The sequence below is a fragment of the Chaetodon auriga genome, chromosome 19 (assembly GCF_051107435.1).
Source record: "Chaetodon auriga isolate fChaAug3 chromosome 19, fChaAug3.hap1, whole genome shotgun sequence".
Classification (NCBI taxonomy): domain Eukaryota; kingdom Metazoa; phylum Chordata; class Actinopteri; order Chaetodontiformes; family Chaetodontidae; genus Chaetodon; species Chaetodon auriga.
Window position 1 is genome coordinate 6,258,984 of NC_135092.1, and position 19,829 is coordinate 6,278,812.

The window sequence follows — 19,829 nt, forward strand, 5'->3', positions numbered from 1 at the left end:
ACATGTTGAATTCCATGCTCTGTGGTTGGCAAACTGACAAAATTAAGTGCAAACATATCATTTTACATCTCCACTTTTATTAGAATTAGTACCAAAGGGCGATCCTCTGCAGTTACATATCAGTTTCTTTCTGGGACATTATCTGAAACGTTGACACCTGTAAAGTGTTTTTGTACCATCTGCAGTCAGCAGACCAAACTACAGTCTAATGTCAGATACTGAGAAGACAGTTGCAATTCTTGTCATCCCCTCTCAGTTTCATGAGTCAGCATCCTGTTGTGAAATCATCCACTGTCACTGTATCCAAGCGCATTTTAGATTCATACCTAAGACCACAGTACTTCCAATGGAGGACCACTGACTGTCACCATCACCTGTTTATTTATTATAAAACCTGTTTGGTGTAAGCAGCTCAACTTTTTGTTGTTTAGTGCTTTTGTCTTCTTGAAATACATCAAAAAATAAGGATGAATAAAACTGTTTTATCAACTTTATGTTTTATGTTTGTCAACCAAGTTACTGGAGATTTTGATTGTGACAGAAAACCATCACTTGCTATTCATCAGTGTACCACCTCAAGTGATCCAACGTGTTTGAATGTTTCTGTTGTCAGAATCACTGACATAAATGTAATAGACATATTTCAAACATCAAAAGGTCAGTTCCAAGGCACTCAAACTGTTTTTTTTTTTTTGTTGCTTAGTGGTTTGTCAATGGCTGCCACACAGCTCTCATGATCAGCTTTCACTGCCCCCCCCCCCGACATACATGCGTAACCTCAGATGACACAAGAGAGACGTTTACAAGCTCAGATCACATGATTCAGTTCCTGAATCTGTAAATCTCAGTTCCAAGTGTGAGTCCGTTTTTAGGTTTCACTCCAAAACACTGCAAAAAATGACAGAAAATCTGCCTGCAACACTTTAAATATGTTGTTTGCTCCACTCACAAAATGTTGCTCTTTAAGCCATAAAAAACACAGAAGTCTTCAGGATGACTTTGGCTTTAAAGTTACGGTAGCGCTGTCTTATCAGCGTTGTCAGAGCTTTCCTTTTCTCTAAGATAAAGATTTTTTCATCTGTAGTGTCAGAACGCCTTGAATTGTTTAGTAAGGGCTGTGTAGTGGCTGTGCCAGTCGGTCAATGTTGCTAAAAAGAACAAAATTACAGAAACAGCTGGGCTTCTTTCTGCTGCAGATGTTTCAAATGCATTTCTCCTCTTTGAATTGATTGTATATTTTTAGGACAAAACAGGAGAGTTTAAGGAGGCGGCACTCCCTCCAGAAACAGAACATCATGTCCCTTTAACACAAAAGGTTACATAACGTTAATTATAAAGTTATAAACATCGTCCTAGCGGTCAAAGACAAATGTTATAAAGTTGCATGTCCACTTAAAGTATTTTAAAGTTAACAACTAAGTCCAGAGGCCAGAGACCAAAGCGAGACAGAAAATGATGACAGAGATTAGTCAATCAAGTAGGTTTTTTTTTTTAGTATCCATAGAATGTGATCCCTCTGTCTGAACTGTCCATACCATCAGGCCTGACCCAGGAGAGGAAACGAGATGAAATAACCAAGGACAGAGCCCGCGACGACCCCGAGGAAGATCCAGGTGTTGTAGGACATGACACACAGCATCAGCATGTAGCCCAGAGACACCTGCAGTATGTGGAGGAGTGTCTGGATAAGGTGCAGCAACCAGCTGAACAGGAAGGAGAGGAAGGCTCGAGTTACACTGGGTACAATACATCAATATGAGAGGATCATTACCTCAAAAGCTTTATTCAGTAAAATGGGGTGAATTCAGGCTGTCGTGATGAAGGATTTTACTAGTCAAGGACTCGGGTTGCATATTGTTTTTGGGTTCAATCATTGTGACAGAACAGGTGACACCTGAGGGAAAGGGAGGTCAATGTTCAGTCTCGCATACATCCAGTGTGTGACAAACACAACGCTTGGTGTGTAGGGAGGTGTCACAGATGCACACAAAAACACACAGAAAACCACACACAGCCACAACAAAAAGCAGTGGAATGATATGAATTAAAGCAATGACTGCAGAGACTGCAAATGATTAACCTGCAGCACTCTGACAAATGATGCTGAACTCTGCATGTTTGACTTAGCTGGGTCAAGAAAGCACCAAGAATAGAAGTGCTTTTATTTATAGATTTTCAGGGGGTTTTCTGACCTGTTTCTGGTGCTTACAGCAGGAGGCTGTGCCTGAATGGGAGTCAGCGAGGATTCAGAGGGGCTGCTCTCCAGTACGGAGCTGCTTTCCCTGCGGGAGGATGGAGGGACGGCGTTCGCAGACTGAGGCTGGGCCAGCTTAGACCGGCTCCCCAGCCACACCCGCCACACCTTGAGCACCTCGTAGAGGACCGTCAGCAGCAGGACCACAAACACTGACAGCACCATCCCTGGAGGCACACACACACAGCCACAGGCATAGCAGGGAAGCCTTTTGTGTTCTATGCTTGTCAAGTGTAAATAATATGAATAATTATTATCAATTCATGACCAAAACCCCTTTTTTCTTAGAAAGTTTATGAACCATTGCTGCCTGAATACCAAGAACTGAACAGCCTGACCACAAAGATGGAGAGCTCTGACGGGCAGCCTGGTAACTCATTCACAGCTACAGGGAAAATGGGACGACGCTGAAAGGATTTTCCAGGACATTTGACTTTTTCTCTCATTTTCCATGTGTTTTCCAGGATGGGATGATTCTTTGATCAGATATTTTCTGTGCTGAAGCATTATCTGCTGAATTAGGCTTTCATGGATGCAAAGATGAAGTACAGAGGACACTGTCAGGACATGAAGCAAGCATTAAAACGACCAGAAGTTTGACATGTGGTCAAATAAAAAATAAAGTTTTCTATAGTCGTCAAACTGAGGTGCAGCTCAAACTGAAGGATTATGTTGCAGGTTTGGGAATCTTCTGGCATTGTTCTCTTTTTTACCAGGCCAGTGTTCCTGAATCCTCTGTAACTCAAGCTGACGGCCGCTGTGCCACCCTCCTCAAGGGAAGAGCCTTCAAACTTTCCACAGGCCTATATTTCAATCCTGCAGGTTTGCAGTGGTTCCTTTGAAAAACACACCAGCTCAAGCTTGATGTGATGTTGTATAAACTTCTGAGCAATTACAAAAAACACAAATGTCTGTTGGCACAGAAGTGGGGTATGTTTTAAGCAGAAGAACTAGTTGTGGCGTTATGACAAGTGGGAGTGATCTCACGGACGCGATTGGCTCCTCTGAGGTGGAGTTGCTATTTAACACTTTGAAGCTCACCTGCAGGTCCGTGCACATCCCAGAAGTCAAACAGCAGCGTCACGTTGCTTGACACACCGAAAGTCATCTAAAGAAAAACAAGAACAATATTAAAACTTCAAAACAGCATGAAAAAATATCAAAAGACTTCGAGTGAGAGAGGGTCTTTTCCTGAATAATGTTCTGCTCCTGTTTGTGTTTCTTCAGCTGCGTTGTCAGAGGTGAATACTCCATGCATGCAGAACTATCTATTTTCTTCAATGCCACATTCAAAACCTCCTCTGTTCAGCATATTTTTTGGATTCCTCAAAAAAGAAAATCCAATTTTACGCCATTCCAGACAAATATCTATTCAGCTCATCGTGCCCCACTACTACAGGATGTATTGTCCCACAAAAGCACACTCTGTTCTGGCCTGCTGCTGTAGATGTGTGACTGACAGAGGAATGTACTGTTTGTGTGTATGTTACTCAGACTGCCACCCAGTGCCTGCCAAGCTCTCCCCCTTCATCCTTGCTTATTCCCCACCTGTCCTGGCATGAGCGTCTCTCATCAGCTGCACACTGGTGAAGGTCTAACTGGTGTAACTGGACAAATTTCAAGATGTCACCTCAGGCTGTGAGAACAAATGAGGTGCATTTCTCCAAGATTTACGACATTTTACAGACTAATAAAAAATGTTGGAGTTCTGGTCCATGATGGGAACATTAATGATAATCAGTCGTTGCACCAGAAGTTGGTCTTAGTTGTAATTTTGAAATTCAGCTTCATTTTCTCCTCCAAATGTCTTGTTTGTGTTTGTTGAAGGCCCATCGGGTCGACTCACTGCTTCTGTCTCTTGCCCTGTCAGACCTCTTTCAAGTGATGTCACCATCTTCCCAAATCTCAGCAATTAACATGACGAGTACAATGTTACTGTTAGAGACAATGACTAAACCTAGAAAAATAAGAGCCGATTGGATCTGAGTTATCTTTTACAGAAAGAAAAGTGTCAGCAGGAAAAGAGGAAAAGGTGGTTCTGCAGAGGAGTGGGTTCTTAACTCATTGTTCTTTTCAGTTTCCTCTGTTCCACTAAAATCCAGTTCCTCCTGTGTCAAACCCACAGACACGTCTCTCGCTGAACAACGGGATGTAGTGAAAGGTCAAAGCAAATAGTGTAAAAGTACTGTAAAAGTGCAAAGAGGGGTATCAGGCAGCTTGATAACATCACGGAGAAAGACAAATATAGCTAAGTTGAGTCAACATGCTAACTCAAGGCTGGGCGAGGTGATCATTGTGAGCTTATCATTCAAACCGCTGCAGAAAACCAGATATTTGCTTGCCAGGTGAATGAGACAGCAAACGAGGAGAGTGGTGTTTCTACCACAAACACTCTCAGTGAACCTTCTGAGGACCGTCTCCATGCTTTGGCCTGCTTTGGCCCACATGCACTTCACATTCATGCAGACATTTCTCCAAACTGCCAGCTTTTGGGTGTCATGTCTGCAGCATGTGTGAACCAACTTCAGCAGAGCCAGCTGTGATGAAACATTCTTTTTCTGGTGTGATGGCCTAAAAAAAAAAAGTCTGGAAAACCTGACCACAACAAAAGTGATTATACAGTTTGTCATCCATAACAGCAAAACTGACTCCACTTTACTCTACTGAGATCTATGACTGTCTGCTGAAAGGAAGTAAAACACATGATAATACTCAATAAGGCGATGGTTTACTTTGGAAAGTCTCGGGTAATACTGTGACGCACATGATTTAAATGGGTTATAAGTAGTCTGAGCAGGAACTGGATATTATCAAATATTAACTTTCAGTGATATGAGATATCGATGATATAATTACACCTTGTTTTCGCTTTACAGAATGATGATACCCAAAGCAAACTTAACTGAGAACTAACAAATTATTGAAGAGTTTAGTTTCATGTAATGAGAGTCATACTTCAGTGATTTCAGCCATATTGCCAGCTCCCCAGTTAGATAAACACTTTAAAAACTAAAAAAAGTTTCACAGTGTTCACTCTGGGACAGGTATCATCAACTCCTCCCCCACTCTCCAAACTATGTGCACCGTCTATGTGGGTCTGGACCTAAATCCAGATGGATTCATGATGTTCTCTGGGTTTATCAGGGTCTGCTCCCCAAAGTCCAAACCACTAACTCTGCACATACTGACTGACTTAACACCACACTGCAGAAATATTTCAAATGGAGAATAAATTGTTCAAGTAACACATATTAAGTTCACGATACTGTGAGAAACTAGAAACACACAACTTACGGACATCATGGTGAACGTGCTGAGCGCAGGCTAACACACAGTTTCAGCAGTAAATGACTGTCCATTCCCCACTTTGTTGTTCGACTGCAGTCAAGTAGAAGCCATTTGTCAGCTGTACCACAGTGCAGCCTCAGACCCAGCTCCTGGCACAGAGGCTGCCGCGTGACCTCACAGCATGAACAGAGGGCTGACGGTTAGTGGAGTCTTTCAGCAACTGGACACAAAGTTACACTGCGGCTAAATAATGCAAATAGTGGTAAAAGTGCAATTCTAGTCGTCCGGAAACCGAAATGTTATCGTCGACATCGAACAGGGTTGGTGCAACCGACAAATATGCGCATTTCTAAGCAAGAGCTACGCTAGCTAACGTTAGCCGTAGAGTGCAGTTGATATGTATAACGGACGCGACGCATGCGCAGCATCCACCATATTTAGTAACAAATATTTGGATCACGTGACAGACGGAGGTGGCCGAAGGCGTTCGTAACCTTTCGTCTACTTTCGCTGTGAACAGCAGAGAGGCGGATACACAGCTGACCTCAAAGTTCAGCTTTTACTGGAAGGAAGATGTTTGTTATTCTGTGAGAGCTTTGTTGTTTGCTATCATGTTTTTACTATGGTAAATATTGATCCTTATTAGATACAGTATTTACATTTTTGGAGACTTCAATATACACATTTGTTATTGTTTTACTGTGCGTTGTATGTTTGGCATTTTATGTCCCTAATTTAACATACTTCTTGAAATGTTCTTTGAACCTGTCTATCTTATGCAGAACACAATCTCTGCAGTCTCTGTAAAAATGGATGATGTGCTTTGCTGCAGCGTTCATTTGATTTTCATCACCATTGGTACAGCTTTTACTGGCTGCCTTTTCATGTGAGCAGCCACACTTTTTGTATGAGGACAACTGAGAACTTCAGTCACCAATTTTTTCTTTTGAGGATTCTCACATCTGTACACATATTTTTCAGAAATGAAAAAACATTTACATCTAGATCTAGCTATGGATCAGTTGTGTCAATGCATTATTTAATCTAAAATAAATGATGAATAAAATAAATAAATAATAAACTATTTGAGAACCACAACACTGACTCGGTTGACATCAACAACAAAACCTTGTCATATAATTTTATTGTTAAACTGTACAGTTCAACTTGCACTGTAAGCTGAAATATTACATTGACTGATTGAGGTGCTACTATTAGTATCTGCATACTGCACCTGTAAACAGTTTACGAGTAGAAAAATACAAAACCAGACACCACTCATCAGTATGTGAGGAAGGAAGAATGAAAAGTAACACAGAACAAGTGGGGCTTCGTAAAGCTATAGTACCTTTTGGTGGAGAAGAATTCAACAGAATTAGGATCGATAAAGGCAGCGTGAAATGACTTCAGGGAGCTGCTGCTTCTGCAGCATTCTTGGAGATGAGAGGAATTGCACATATTTTATAAAACAATAATAAAAACAAAGTTCAACAGGTCCAGTGTCCTTGCTGTTTTTAAAAGCTACATCTGTATACATCAAGTGCACTTAGCACAGTCCACAGGAGACAGGACAGGAAGAGCTGCACGAGCACATCCTGACGTCCTCCCTGACAGAGAAGGAGAAAGTCCATTACAAGCTCCTGGGAGCGATGGCGGGAGTCCACTTTGTCTAAGGCATGCATTCAGAATAACAGAGCCAGAAAACCATAGTTTGGGTGACTGTCAGGTTTCTAACAGTAACAGCAGTTTGTCTGTGGAAGTTTCAAAGCTGAAAAATAAAAGCTAGAAAAAAAAATGCAAAGTGTGGACATGGCAGCATGATCTACAGTGAGGAGCCAATCGGCACAGTTTTCTGAATTCACACAACAGACTTTGAGTTTGCACTAAAATGTGACTAAAATAAGACGAACACATCAAGAGTCACACAAACATTTGATACAGCAGTTGTGCTTAAGATTTTCAGTTGCATTAGTTTCCCACAGAAAAGTACACAATCGGGCTGGGGACATCATTATGAACTGATGTTCACAGGAATAAACTGTGTTCCAATGTTTTACATGAGCTCAATCTGTTCAAATATGCAAAGAAAAGCTGCAGTCACTCATTTTGATAGTTTTTAATTACAATTTGCTCAGATGAATTAATTTGGAAGAAGTTAAATGTTGAATTACCACCCGCCCTTTTACACAGACAAAGAGAAATGTCTCTAACAGATAATTTAACACAGGTGCTGAATCACGAATGAAGCGAAAACAGAGCTCAGGTGAACTTTGCATCTTGTCCAAACTAGCTCTGTTTCACACACACACATACAGTAGATCTGCACTCACAAATCCAAGCACTCAAACTATAAAAAGTGCTGTGCACATGTACATTTATCATCTGTACCAAATGAACATTTCAGAGGATTCTCATCTCTCTAATGTAACACTAAAAGAAAGTTAAGGCAACAAACAGCAGAAAAAACAAGATAAACAAGATGTAAATATATACAGCAGACCCCCCAGTCACTGAACTGCACAAGCAGGGACTCTGTGAAGTATTTCAGTTTGCGTGGTTGATTGCGTTAAAGCTGGAGTAGGTAAGATCGAGAAGAGAGCAGACTTAGTCTGAAAATTTGAACCAACACAAGGCAGCGGTGTGGGCAGTTTCTCCTTTGCGGGTGGTTGTTGCTCCGCCACAGCTTTCACTAGCCTCCTGACGCCGCTCACAGAGCTGTTTGACTGAGCGGCAGCCGGCAGCATGAGCGGAGGGAGGGGGCGGTTCGCAGCGTGTGTGAGTAGTGATTGACAGATGTCAGACACTCCCTCAGACGCTCCTCTGGCTCTGATTGGTTGTTTTGTGTTGGGTGCGGTGGATTCTTCCAAATCGCAGTAGGAGCAGTAAGTGGGACCAATGGAGCTGTTTTTCTTTTTTTCTTTTTTTTTCTCAAATTACATGTCTCATGTCCTGCTGTCTGGGCATAGGGACAGTTTTAGCAAATATGACAAAAAAAATTACTTTTATACAAGTTACTTACTGCAGCTTTAAGCTCTACTTCCAGGGCAAGTTGAGATGAGCTTGTACCACTGATGACCACTAGAGGGCAGAAAAAGACTGCATCAGTGGTGCAGTCCTCACATCCAGCTGCAGGAAAAATGAGCCTAATCTGCAGATACACCGTCCTCTGAATACAAAGCTGGTGCCAAAGAAAACCCCTCAGCTATAGAACACAGGGTGGTGGTACAGAGATGATATATAACCTTTATCTCAGATATATATTCTTATATATTCTCTTTTTGTTGAACTGAATTTTCTTATTGATCTTATCAAGAAACAAAACATTTTTAAACATAAAAATATAAATATTCCAATTGGTCGATTAATGTCAATGAAAGCCAGATTTAAAACTACACTGATTTTGTGTCACTGGATTAGTTCCTTTCACTCTTTAAAGCCCCTTTGTGTAGGATTCTGCCTGACAACCTCGACTGGTATTGTAGAAAAAAGACATTATAACGGACAGAAATGCATGCTGCATTACACATACACACATACACCACCAATTTTCAATGGGACTGTCTCAGAATTCAAGACTTCAAGCATCAGAATTTAAAGATGATATAATGATAGAAAGGTCCTACACACTGGGGTTTTAACTAGCTTCACAGACAAACCAGAGCCTCTGGCAATGAGTTCTCCCTTCAACATCCAGCATGAAGACAGCTCCGCCCTGCTGCTGATGAGGACGACTGAAACACAAACAGACAGCGGAGGACCACAATAACAAGTGCACAATTGGAACAAGACTGCAAAAAAGGCCAACAATTGATCTCATCAAACACGAGCCTTTAGCAGACCAAAATTATTTTCAAGGCATCACAGATGCAAAAATCCACTGGAAAAAAAAAAAAAAATTCAGTATGATGATCCAAAATACTTCTTTTAGGCACAGTGATGGTCACCCATTCTGTCTGACACTACCTTGTGGGACATGAGGTGAAATTAAAACTTATATTCAATATAAGATATGATCCCTTTTGACATATTGGAGGACAAAGAAACAATCTTTGGGGTGTTCGGGGTGGAGGTCTGGTCCATCCTCTTTAACCCAGCGTGCTTCTGTCCTGATTTCTTAAGAGGCAAGTGTACACAGGTATGGGCGGGCAGCCATGATGCTCCATCACCTTCTTCTTCTCTACTGTCTACTGCTGAAACTGGAGTTAGCGCTACTGCAGCTTTCCTCGTAAGTGGGTGGGGGCTCTGTAACACACAAAGGCAAAAAAAGTCAGTAATACAGGTGAAGCTCCCTACAGTGTTTAGAAATCTGAAATTTGGCAACATGTTTCTGAGGTTTTCTTCTTAAAAACAGGTGCTACTCATAACATTAACAATGGCTCTGTTCTGTTAAAGTGTCCAAGTACGTCATGGCAGTGTGACAGTAAGCCAGCATGTGCAATAAAAGAACCCTAAATGGATACAGCTACATGGAATTACAACAAAACAAAACTGATGGAATGAACAAAATAACCTTATAATAAAAATAATTATAATAGATTGTTGTTATTGTTTAATATGTGACTTGAGCCAGGTGATTATGAGATTACTTGTGTTTGTCTTGTTAAGGTCATATAACAACTCAATCACGAGCGTGGACTCCTGACTCAACATTAGTCGGGGTTCATCTGATTTCAGACTCTGAACTTCAGACTTATTACTTGATTTGATGGTGTTGAAGACATAAAAAGGACCATATTCAAAGAAATGAGTGTGATAAGGACGAAGAACTCACCATGAGGGTAGTCCCAGCTGCTATACTCTGGAGGGAGGATGAGAGAACAGGAAGTGGGGACAGGAGTCACGTTTCCCTCGGTGAAGAAAGGTATGGTGGCCCCGGTGGACACACAGAACAGTGGAGCAGATGCATCAGGCCGTCGGTGGCCGGGAGGAAGGGCGGCGCCGGGTGCGTGGCTGAAGGCGCTGGGGGACATGGTGACCGGCTGACCTGAGGGATCCTGCTGAGAGTGACTCTTGGTGGAAATCTCCTCACTGGCCATGGCACCTGCGCACAGCCCTTCCTCGGGCTCCTCCTCTGCCGGTGGGGCGCTGGGTGTCACACCTGCCGCGCTGGGCGCCATGGTTGCACCACAGTGGATTGGACTAGGGGGCATGGGTCTCGACGGAGACAAGTTCACAGCAATGTTCCCAATGTAGATAGGCAGAGTGACGACTGCATCTGGAGATTTTAGCGACACCTGTAACGCAAACATGGCTTAGAAAGGGAGCAAGGGCTTCTCTTAGATTTTAAATGACATTTTGTTTGTATCAGTATCAGTCTGTATCAGGCTTTCACAAATTATTTTAAAGATTTTTGTTCAGCGGGAGCCAGTGGGCCAGACTAATGCATCGTTGGTTTTGGTGTTTTCATGGGATTTGGGGACAATAAGAAAATATTGAATAACACCAGCATTATCCCTTGAATATACTATGTAAAACCAGCCCAGACTGTACCTGCGAGACAAGTAATGTCAGTTCAATTCTATCAGCTTTAGAAGGACAAAAGAAAAATATCACCTTGTTTACTCACAGAGTCTCTACTTCAAATTAGAACAGACACATTTAATGCTGGAGACTACCTGAGAGGAACTGCTCACTGAGGAGCTCCCCTGAGAACTTCATACCTTCAAGGGCTGTTTTCTGTTTGCATCTGTATGCCAACATGAACACTAAGGTGATGTAAGTTAGCCAGCAAGTGAGCTAAGCTGGTATAGCAACGCCACTTCAAAACAAACCACAATTTGTCTGGATTTGGTTCCATCTTTAAGGGCTACCGTCTCGAGCTGTTGTTTACACTGCACACGTTTTACACAGGTTTTTAAAAAAATGGACTTTGGTATCATTTTAACAATGTTCTTACATGTTTAATGACTTCAGAAAGAAAAAACGATTGAATATTAAACTAGAGAGGGGCAGTACTCAATGAGTTTCCAATGAGTGGGTGTCATTAGCAATTCACTGGATTCACTCAGGAAGCGCTGAATACAGTAAACAAAGATATTATTCATCAGCGTGTCAAGAGCTGGCCTGTCAGAAAACAAACCAGGACGAGCTGAAAAGTACACGCACCATTATCCAGCTGCCGTGTAGCATTTACCGTGTTTAGACCAGTAATGACCCCTAACATTAAGCAATGCTACTTAAAGTATGTTGCACTACTTGAAGAGAAAACGTACGTTAGAAGGACAAGTATGCACACTCCCTGACCTGAATGAAATAGTCAATGTCTATGAGGCTGCAGCCGGCCAGTGCCGACTGAGGAAGAGGAGGGACGATGATCTGCTCTCGCCACTCTGCGTGCTTTCCCGCTTTCACCCCGGCTCCCTCCACCTCTGCGATGGTCCGCAGGTCAAACACAGGCCGTTTGGTCTTATAGGTCACTTTCTGGAAAAGAACACAAACATAAAAAGATGGTGACTTCAAACCACTTCACCCACCTCTAGCTTATTGCAAGGAAATGTGTTCCTTTGAAATAGAAAAAAATCTCTGATACAGTTATCTCGAGGTACAGAGAGACTTTATGTGCACCCACATGAAAGGATTAGCTCTATGAATGGTTATGTTCGAAGCTTCGGAGTCCCAGCAGAGATTTATAATATGTCTCTCAAAGGTCAATACCCTCTAAAATGGAAATTTCTGGGGGGCAGAGCACACTCATAATAATGGTATTTGGGATAGGTCAAAGACTATGAAGACACACATCTGCAGCTTGGAGAGGTGAGATGACGTTAATGGTATTTGTTAAGTGCTGTGGTTCTCATTTTTCATCTTTTATTTAATGATCTATTTCCTTTCGAATTCAACACCTGAAAATCCAATTCAGAAAACAAGTAAGCCTGTTGAGAGAAAGGCGTGGTGTAAAAAAAACCATAATCATACTGATTATATTCAATAATCTACCTGTATGAGACTGGCGAGTACACAGCCCGTGTCCTTCCCAGACTTGTTGTGGATCTCAGTGGCTAACTTGATGACCTGACCAGGGATGTAACCCCTCAAGTCACTGCGAGCTTTCAGCATCAGCGTCCCCGTCTTCACCAGGAGGTAGCTGAACTTCTTAGTGGTCACAGCATAGCTTGGATGCTGCGGAGACAGAGTCAGAGGATAGCTGTTTGTTCGTGCATCATTAGTGATTAAGAAGCCTCGTTAGCTAATGGTGTGCTTATAATTTATTCCTGCTTAATTCCAGAGAACCAGGAGACTCTGAGTGTCTTCATGGGAACAGAGTGTGTGATGAGTAAGTAATGCAGCAGAGTGAAGGACAAAATGAATTAGATCCTGCTCTGCCATGAAATCAAATAAGCCTCAACCAAGACAAAGGTTGATCAAATGAAGAGATACATTACAGCGTTTCAAAGTCCCCTCTTCTCCTCTATCCCTACTTTATTCACTCCTCGGTTTACTCAGCAAGAACAGAACAGCAGGAATTACTGTGTAAAGGAATAAAATGAGCATACAGATAATTAAAAAGTAGGGAGATTTGTGAACTCAACGCTTACTTCAATGTCGGGCACCTCATTGAGGTTAAGCAGGTTGAGTAGGTAGAAGGGCTTCTGGGCTTTGTAGTCCTTAGAGAAGCGGGGCGTGTCAATGGCCGCCCTCACACGGTAAATAATCTTCCCAAAGGGTCCCTCATAGGAAGTCGGAGCAGCGGCTGAAGAGAGAGAGAGGATGGGGAAAAAGACAGTACAGACATTACTTTGACATCAAAGACATGTGACTGATGTACAGATTGCTGAATCCCAACATTTGCTTTATTAATCAATAGGTCACAAAAGTAGCACTTACAAATATTAAACAGGGGTTTTACAACTTGCAATAATGTGATGTCTGAAAAAGCAAGATTCATCAGGGTAAGATCTTTATTTTCTATTGTTACCAGCAGAGGAAAGACAGAGCTGAACTCTTCGTCGTTATCCATGCAGACCTCCATCAGAGCAGACGTAAGCAGAATTTCGGACTAATTACTGCACATCTCATCTTGAACTGAAAGGACACTGATTGTTTTTGTGACTTGAGGAAAGGGCAGTGAGGGAGGCTGGACGGATGGAAATATAAAAAGAGCGAGCTAAAAATAACTATTTGGGAGAGTCAGAAAGGACGTCTTGACACTATGACAGACAATTTGCATAATAATTCCAAAAAAGGATGTTCAAAAAGGTGATTAACGCGTTGTCAAAATAAAAGCTGAGCCACTCTCTCACCCTCTTCTACTGTGTCCGTTTCCCCCCTGACACTCACTCAGATGTTAATGTCACAGAGGCAGGCGGCTACTCCAGAGACAAGTCTGCTGCTGCTGTCAATAAGAATTAGCCTTGAGAGGTGGCTTGTTGTCTTGCTGCAGACAGCTTGGTAGCAAAAACAGAGCTGAAGATGGACTGACGGGGGCAGACTACAGCACTAGGATGACTTTCCCTGGAGACACAGCTCACTGAGCTGCTGCTGGCTGCTGAAAGAGGAAGAGGATTCTCCAGACTTGTTCCTTTGAGCTCAGGCAAAGACCTTCCTCTGACTCTTTGAACTGCTGCTGCTGTACTTAAAGGTCGTTCACAGTCCACAGAAGACAAATCCTAATGACTTTGGTGGTCCCCTGACTTTCTTTCATTTCTTTGTGAAATTTCTCAACTGTGGGATGTACGACCATGACACTTGGTATGAACATTAAAATTCCCCTCAGGATGATTTGTAATCTCTTTGGTGATCTGATGACTTTTGAATTAGCGCCATAATCAGGCCCGAATTTAAATTTGTGCAATACTTTGGTTTATGGCGATATGACGAAATACCTCCAAAGCTAGCTTAACCTTGTGTTTAGTATCGATTAGCAAATGCTAGCATGATAGTGAACACGGTAAACATTATCTGCTTCACATCTTTTGACCTGTTAATCACCCAATCAATGCTTCATTCACAACCAAGACTGCAAGTAACCTTTTTTCAAACTGTGCTCAAGTTCCACACACAGGTCCACTAACATAAAAAACAGGTCTTGACGTCAGGAAAAGGTTTTATTCGCTTAACAAGGAAGTAAATTGGCTGTGAGAAGAAATCGTGTTCGGAAGTAACCCTTTATGTGGTTTCAATACGTCTGGCTTGTCAGGAAGAGCAGGCCACATTTCTCAGAAGTACTTTGTATTGCAGCCAGAAACACCTCCGCATCCCAAACCCTCCGCCCAGCTCAGTACTGGTGTTTTGAAATGTATGACAGTTTAGTTTCATCAGAGGATATTTGGGGATTTTATGGCAGTCCTTGTCTTCTGCTATGGAATTAGATAATCATCTACTCACTGGTGATTCTGTTAATTTCTTTGAAAACAAGGATGTTTAAATGGTACACAGCTGCTCATCTACACTGGATATAAGCTTACAGCAGGCTGTTAAAGTCTATCACTAGTTTTCATCTACTTTGTTCTCTCTTCTCTTCCTCAACTCGTATATCAAGTCTCTTTGGAAGGAGGCCATCCACATTCATCTTACCCTATTTATCCCTCTAAGTGTCCTTGTACTGACTTCATCTTAGCCCACGCCTTCCTCTTCTCTTTGAATTTCTTTGTTCCTGCGGTGAGAAATGATCAGGCCAGAACAACACCTGATGCCTCGATTCCAGATAAAAACGAGCTGGGCTTGTCAGAGGAAATTCTGTTAGTCACATCCTGTACAGCTTTGTTAAAGAGGGTCTATGTCAAAACCTCGTATATGGCTGGACTGTGTATGGTCAATGTGCTATATTGTGTCCCAGTGATATTTGTTACTATTGCTTTAAGTGTACTGCAGCGTATCACATATGGTTAAGCTACACTGGAGTTTAAAAAATGTTAGAAATTAGTTGCAAGAACAATTCTTTCCATTCATACCTTCAGATGTTTGATTTGAAAGAGAACTTACTCTAATTATAACTTCACCTCGTCTTTCCATTCTTTCTATTTGCAGGACGTGCCTTGGTCTCTCACTCTGTTTTGTATGATGCACAGACCACATCCTGCTACGCCCTTATCCATTCCTTTAATTAGCTGAAGAAAAAACATCCAAAACGTTTCACTGATCTTCTCTCTTTCCCGTCAACATTCATCATTTTTGCTTATTTTATAGCTTTCCCACAAATAAAGAAAGCAAAGCAATAATGAAAATAAGAGATTTAATGACTTGATCTACCATAAATGAAAAGTGGCAGCAACATATGAAATACATAAAAAATACAAGCTATGTAACGTACTATCAACTGTCAAGATAGTCGCTAATATTTTTTTCTTATTCTTAATCAAGGCATTTATAATTTAGATTAACAAATGCACTCTCAGTTACCAGTACATTTAGTACACCTCGCTAAAATGAATATGGTCTAATACAAGAATTGTGCCATAAATCCGACCATAATAAAGGTTATAATCAGTTTGTTCTGAAACTGTTTTAGAGACGTGTTAAAACGTTAGTGTGATCTATATGAGAGCAGGCGTAATTATCAGAGACATGAACATGACACAATTCAACAAAATGACCATAAAGTTGAAACAAGACTAAAACAGTTTCCATAAAGGTAGGATTTACTGACTGCGTTCATATTGCACCATTGTCCTACGCACAGTGTACAGTACTTCACAACCCCTCTCACTCATCCAAGCACACACTTTCATACACTCATGATGGCTGAGCTGTCATGCAGTTGCTGACCTGCACAGCAGGAGCAAACTGCGGCTCAGTGACTTGCTCAAGGACACTCTGGCACAGTGTTTGGAGCTGAAACAGGAGCTGACAGAGCTGATAGCTGGACTGTACCTGCCATAGCTGCCTTAAATGAAAGTGCTAGAACTACGTTTTCAGCATTTGTTATGGGTTTATATGAATTATTCACTTTTTACTTGCCTTAAAAACAACTTTGAAGCATTACTGTCAGTGCAAATGCTCCAACACACATCTAAACAAACTTTAAGGTCTCTCTCTCTGTCTTTGAGTTGTACGGATTCTCTATGTGCTTTGATGCTGACATGTTTTCATCTCTACAAAAACCTCATCATCATCGTCATCATCATCATCATCACCTCCTCCTCTACAAAGCCAGGTTGGTTCACTCTTCCTAAAGACCTGATGTGCTACAAGTCTGTTTTTGAGATATTTAAGAGCATGTCAGTCTGTTTGCTGTGCCAGCAGGGGGCATTAGGAGGCACTGGATTCTCCAATGAGCCTATTATCACTACAGGAGTTAACATGTCCTGTGCTGTAGCTCTCAAGTCTGAGGGCCTGAAATGAGGGGGGGGCGAAGCATGGGGGCATGAAGACCAATTAAACAGTGACTGCACAACAGGAGAGGGAACTAAAAATAACCCGCACCCCCACTGTGCTTCAGCCCACGCCTCGGAGAGTGTAAGATACCAGACAGACACTGTGTGCCCTCACAGGTGGCAAGCATGTTAAACCGATCTTTGTGTTATTTGCACGACTGTGGCATTGCAGGTTTTTGTCAACTAAGTCTTAATCAACTGAGCCAGATTTCGAATGTGTTTGTGAACAAGTGATGTGTGGAATAAAGGCGCATTATCACGTTAAGGCAACATAATTGGTATGTTCCTCTCAAATCTTCTAAACATTAACTGCGTAATGGTCCTTCACAGACCACTGGCATCACAGATCTCCGTGTGTCTGCTTTGTGTTGCAGACAAAGAGCTTAGGGCTGAACACCTTGTAGGTACACATGGAAGAAAAAGTCCAGCGTTATCAGTCGTTATCGCACCTGCATGCTCCTTTCACTGACGTCATCTGGCCCAATGATAAAGCAGGTTAAACTATTATGGGAACTGAGGCTGTGCCCCCAACATGAAGGAATGAGGTTAAACGGGTCATTGTGGTTAATCACATACTCACCAGGAATGAGAAACTGGAAAGGGAAATGGTGTTCGCCTGTTGACAGAGTTCCTGTAAAAGAGGAAGGTTTATCAATTACACAGTAATAGAAAAACAACAATTACCGCCTGGTGGTTTATGCCTCCACAAACCAGTCAAGCTGCATTTACATCAATGTCTGTCCAGACTCATATATGCTGTGAAGACTTTGAAGGAATTAAATAAATAGATTCAGTGTATTTTTTTGGTGAAATGGAAGTGATCACTATATTGACATGTATGAGTCCGGTGAATAATCTCCAGTGAGAAACATTCTGTCTTCACTTAGAGACTGTTTTACAGGGAGCACAGAGGACTGATCACATGGTGCAACAACAATCACTTGAAGCTCAACATCAGCAGAACCAATGAGCCTGTGGTGGACTTCAATGCTTCTAATATGGATGTTTTCCACAGAAGCTACAAACTGATAGGTGGATGCTTCACACACATCTTCAACCTGGCAGCACAGAAGATCTACTCAATCAGCACAGTTTCAAGGTGGACGCCCAAGATTAGTGTCACCAACTCAGTATCTGACCAAATGTGAAATATGGTCACAATCTCCCCTTTTGACCACCAAAATCAAATCAGTTTGTGCCAAATTTGAAGAAATTCCCTCAAGGCGTTCAGGTGACAACCTAAAAACATAATGCCTCCAGTCACGGCTGTCGCTGGCTCAGAGGCAGAAAACTGCTAATGACTTTTTTACAGGTACACATGGAGTGATAATTCTCAGAGTTTGGGAGTTTGGTATCCCATCGTAAACAACGACCTGTGGGCCTGGGCCTGTGGGGCTCACCTACTTTCCCAGTAGGATGGAGTGTCTGAGACAAACAAGCTCTTACTGTTCAAAGACATCTGGTCAGAGATGTCTTCTGTAGCGAACGAAACTAGCAACTGAAACCAATCAGCCAGTATCAGAGGAAGTGATGAACTGCTGGTTGTGTAGCTGGCAAAGTTGGAGCATTTCTCAGCAAAGTTAATCAATGATTTACAAGCAGAGTGAGGCCAGCAGTGATCGACCCAAGACTGAGTGCATTTTTCTCCTGTTACAACATCTACAGGTCAACAGCGTTGTGCCAAGTCTGCCTTTGTAGATTAAAGGCTGCTACATTTTCAATCTACATTTTTCTTATTGACCACAAATCTGACAATAAGCAACAACTCTATCTCCCCTGTCTGAGGGATTTTCCCACTGAAGATGCAATTCTTTAGAAACTGGTCACACATATATAATTCATTTTTTAAGCAAGATTACACAACTTCCTAAAACAGCTGGGCACTATAGTGTGTAGCACACATTAACACAGTAACCTGAGCTCTGATGTCCCACTATGATTGCTGATCTTGACAGTCCCGAAGGCTGAAAGGCCATCTGAATAAAAGAGAGATGCAAAGCCAGAGTGTACAGTACTTTTTTCCTCCTCTCAAATCAGGACACAGACCATACTTAAAAGGATTGCTGGTTTTGGTCTTTTTATAAGATTTGTGAACAATAACAATAGAATATCACCAGCCTTATTCTCTGATGATGTTGGCATAAATAAAGGTATTGAGAAACTCATGCACAGTACACACATAAATAGAAATTAAAATGTATTTTTACACGAGGGTGCCCTCTGTCACCACTATTGTTTGCAATTAGCAGAGAGCCACCAGCTGAAATTATAAGGGAGGACTCTGGAACACAGGGATATCAGATGGAGGAGGGACCCACAAAATTTCGCTGTACATGATGTCATTTTGTACTTGAGTGACCTCTCAGCCTCTATACCTGCACTTCTTAGATGTTTGAAGGATTTTGGGATGGTGTCTGGTTACAAAGTTAATGAATCTAAATCTGGGTTTCCCCTGGTAAAGGGACTTTGTGTATCCTTGGTTTGTTTTCTTTTACTTTATGATCTGCCTGATGAGGCAGTGATGTACATTGTCACTGTGCATATGGCTGAATAAAGTCACTTTGTTCAAAAAAAAAAAAAAAAAAAGTCTGATTACGCATTGCGATTCGATCAAGAAGAAAAAGAAAGAAAATCTGCTGAAGTGCACCAGAGTGACTCTGCAAATTCTGTATTTCTGATGTTATCGCAGGGTAAAGTGAAGCAGAGCTCGCTGTGGTTTCAGAAGCACGTGGCATTCTGAGGATCTCATCAGGAAGTGAGCTGAATTATGAAGAGGTGTTTGGAACAAAACAACTCTGTTAAGAACATTTTGTCTGAATAAGAACTTTTATCCTTGAAACAGAAGCTCTTTTATTTCATTTATTATACTGCTTGCAGTATTCACATATGGCACCAGCTGTTAACAGTACTCCACCCAGAGAGCATTTTTAAAACTTCTGCAAAACCTCTTTGCACGTGTTTTCTTGTGTTCTTAG

At 41.8% G+C, this 19,829-nt stretch overlaps 2 protein-coding genes across 2 annotated transcripts in view; both read right to left on the reverse strand.

The window, feature by feature from the left end:
• Nucleotides 1–57: 57 nt before the first annotated feature.
• slc31a2 (solute carrier family 31 member 2) lies at nucleotides 58–5,984 on the reverse strand. Its single transcript, XM_076758025.1, has 4 exons — nucleotides 5,549–5,984; nucleotides 3,296–3,362; nucleotides 2,193–2,421; nucleotides 58–1,703 (listed from the first exon to the last, which is right to left on the reverse strand). Exons 1-4 carry the CDS (start codon nucleotides 5,555–5,557, stop codon nucleotides 1,538–1,540), a joined length of 471 nt encoding a protein of 156 aa, XP_076614140.1. The 5' UTR covers nucleotides 5,558–5,984; the 3' UTR covers nucleotides 58–1,537.
• Nucleotides 5,985–6,669: 685 nt separating this feature from the next.
• The window catches only part of arrdc1b (arrestin domain containing 1b), a 32,928-nt gene continuing 19,768 nt past the window's right edge, over nucleotides 6,670–19,829 (reverse strand). The window contains exons 3-8 of the mRNA XM_076758205.1: nucleotides 17,435–17,485; nucleotides 13,078–13,232; nucleotides 12,479–12,661; nucleotides 11,786–11,962; nucleotides 10,314–10,776; nucleotides 6,670–9,784 (exon numbers count right to left, since the gene is read on the reverse strand). Coding sequence (XP_076614320.1) covers nucleotides 9,720–9,784; nucleotides 10,314–10,776; nucleotides 11,786–11,962; nucleotides 12,479–12,661; nucleotides 13,078–13,232; nucleotides 17,435–17,485 — 1,094 coding nt within the window. The 3' untranslated portion in view covers nucleotides 6,670–9,719. The remainder of the gene's footprint in view (nucleotides 9,785–10,313; nucleotides 10,777–11,785; nucleotides 11,963–12,478; nucleotides 12,662–13,077; nucleotides 13,233–17,434; nucleotides 17,486–19,829) is intronic.

Coding starts and splice junctions, on each gene's coding strand:
- slc31a2 (XM_076758025.1), bottom strand. Junction 2,422..3,295: donor GGATGTGCACGGACCTGCAG/GTGAGCTTCAAA, acceptor GTGTGCCTCCAG/GGATGGTGCTGTCAGTGTTT. Junction 1,704..2,192: donor GCTGTAAGCACCAGAAACAG/GTCAGAAAACCC, acceptor CTTCCTGTTCAG/CTGGTTGCTGCACCTTATCC.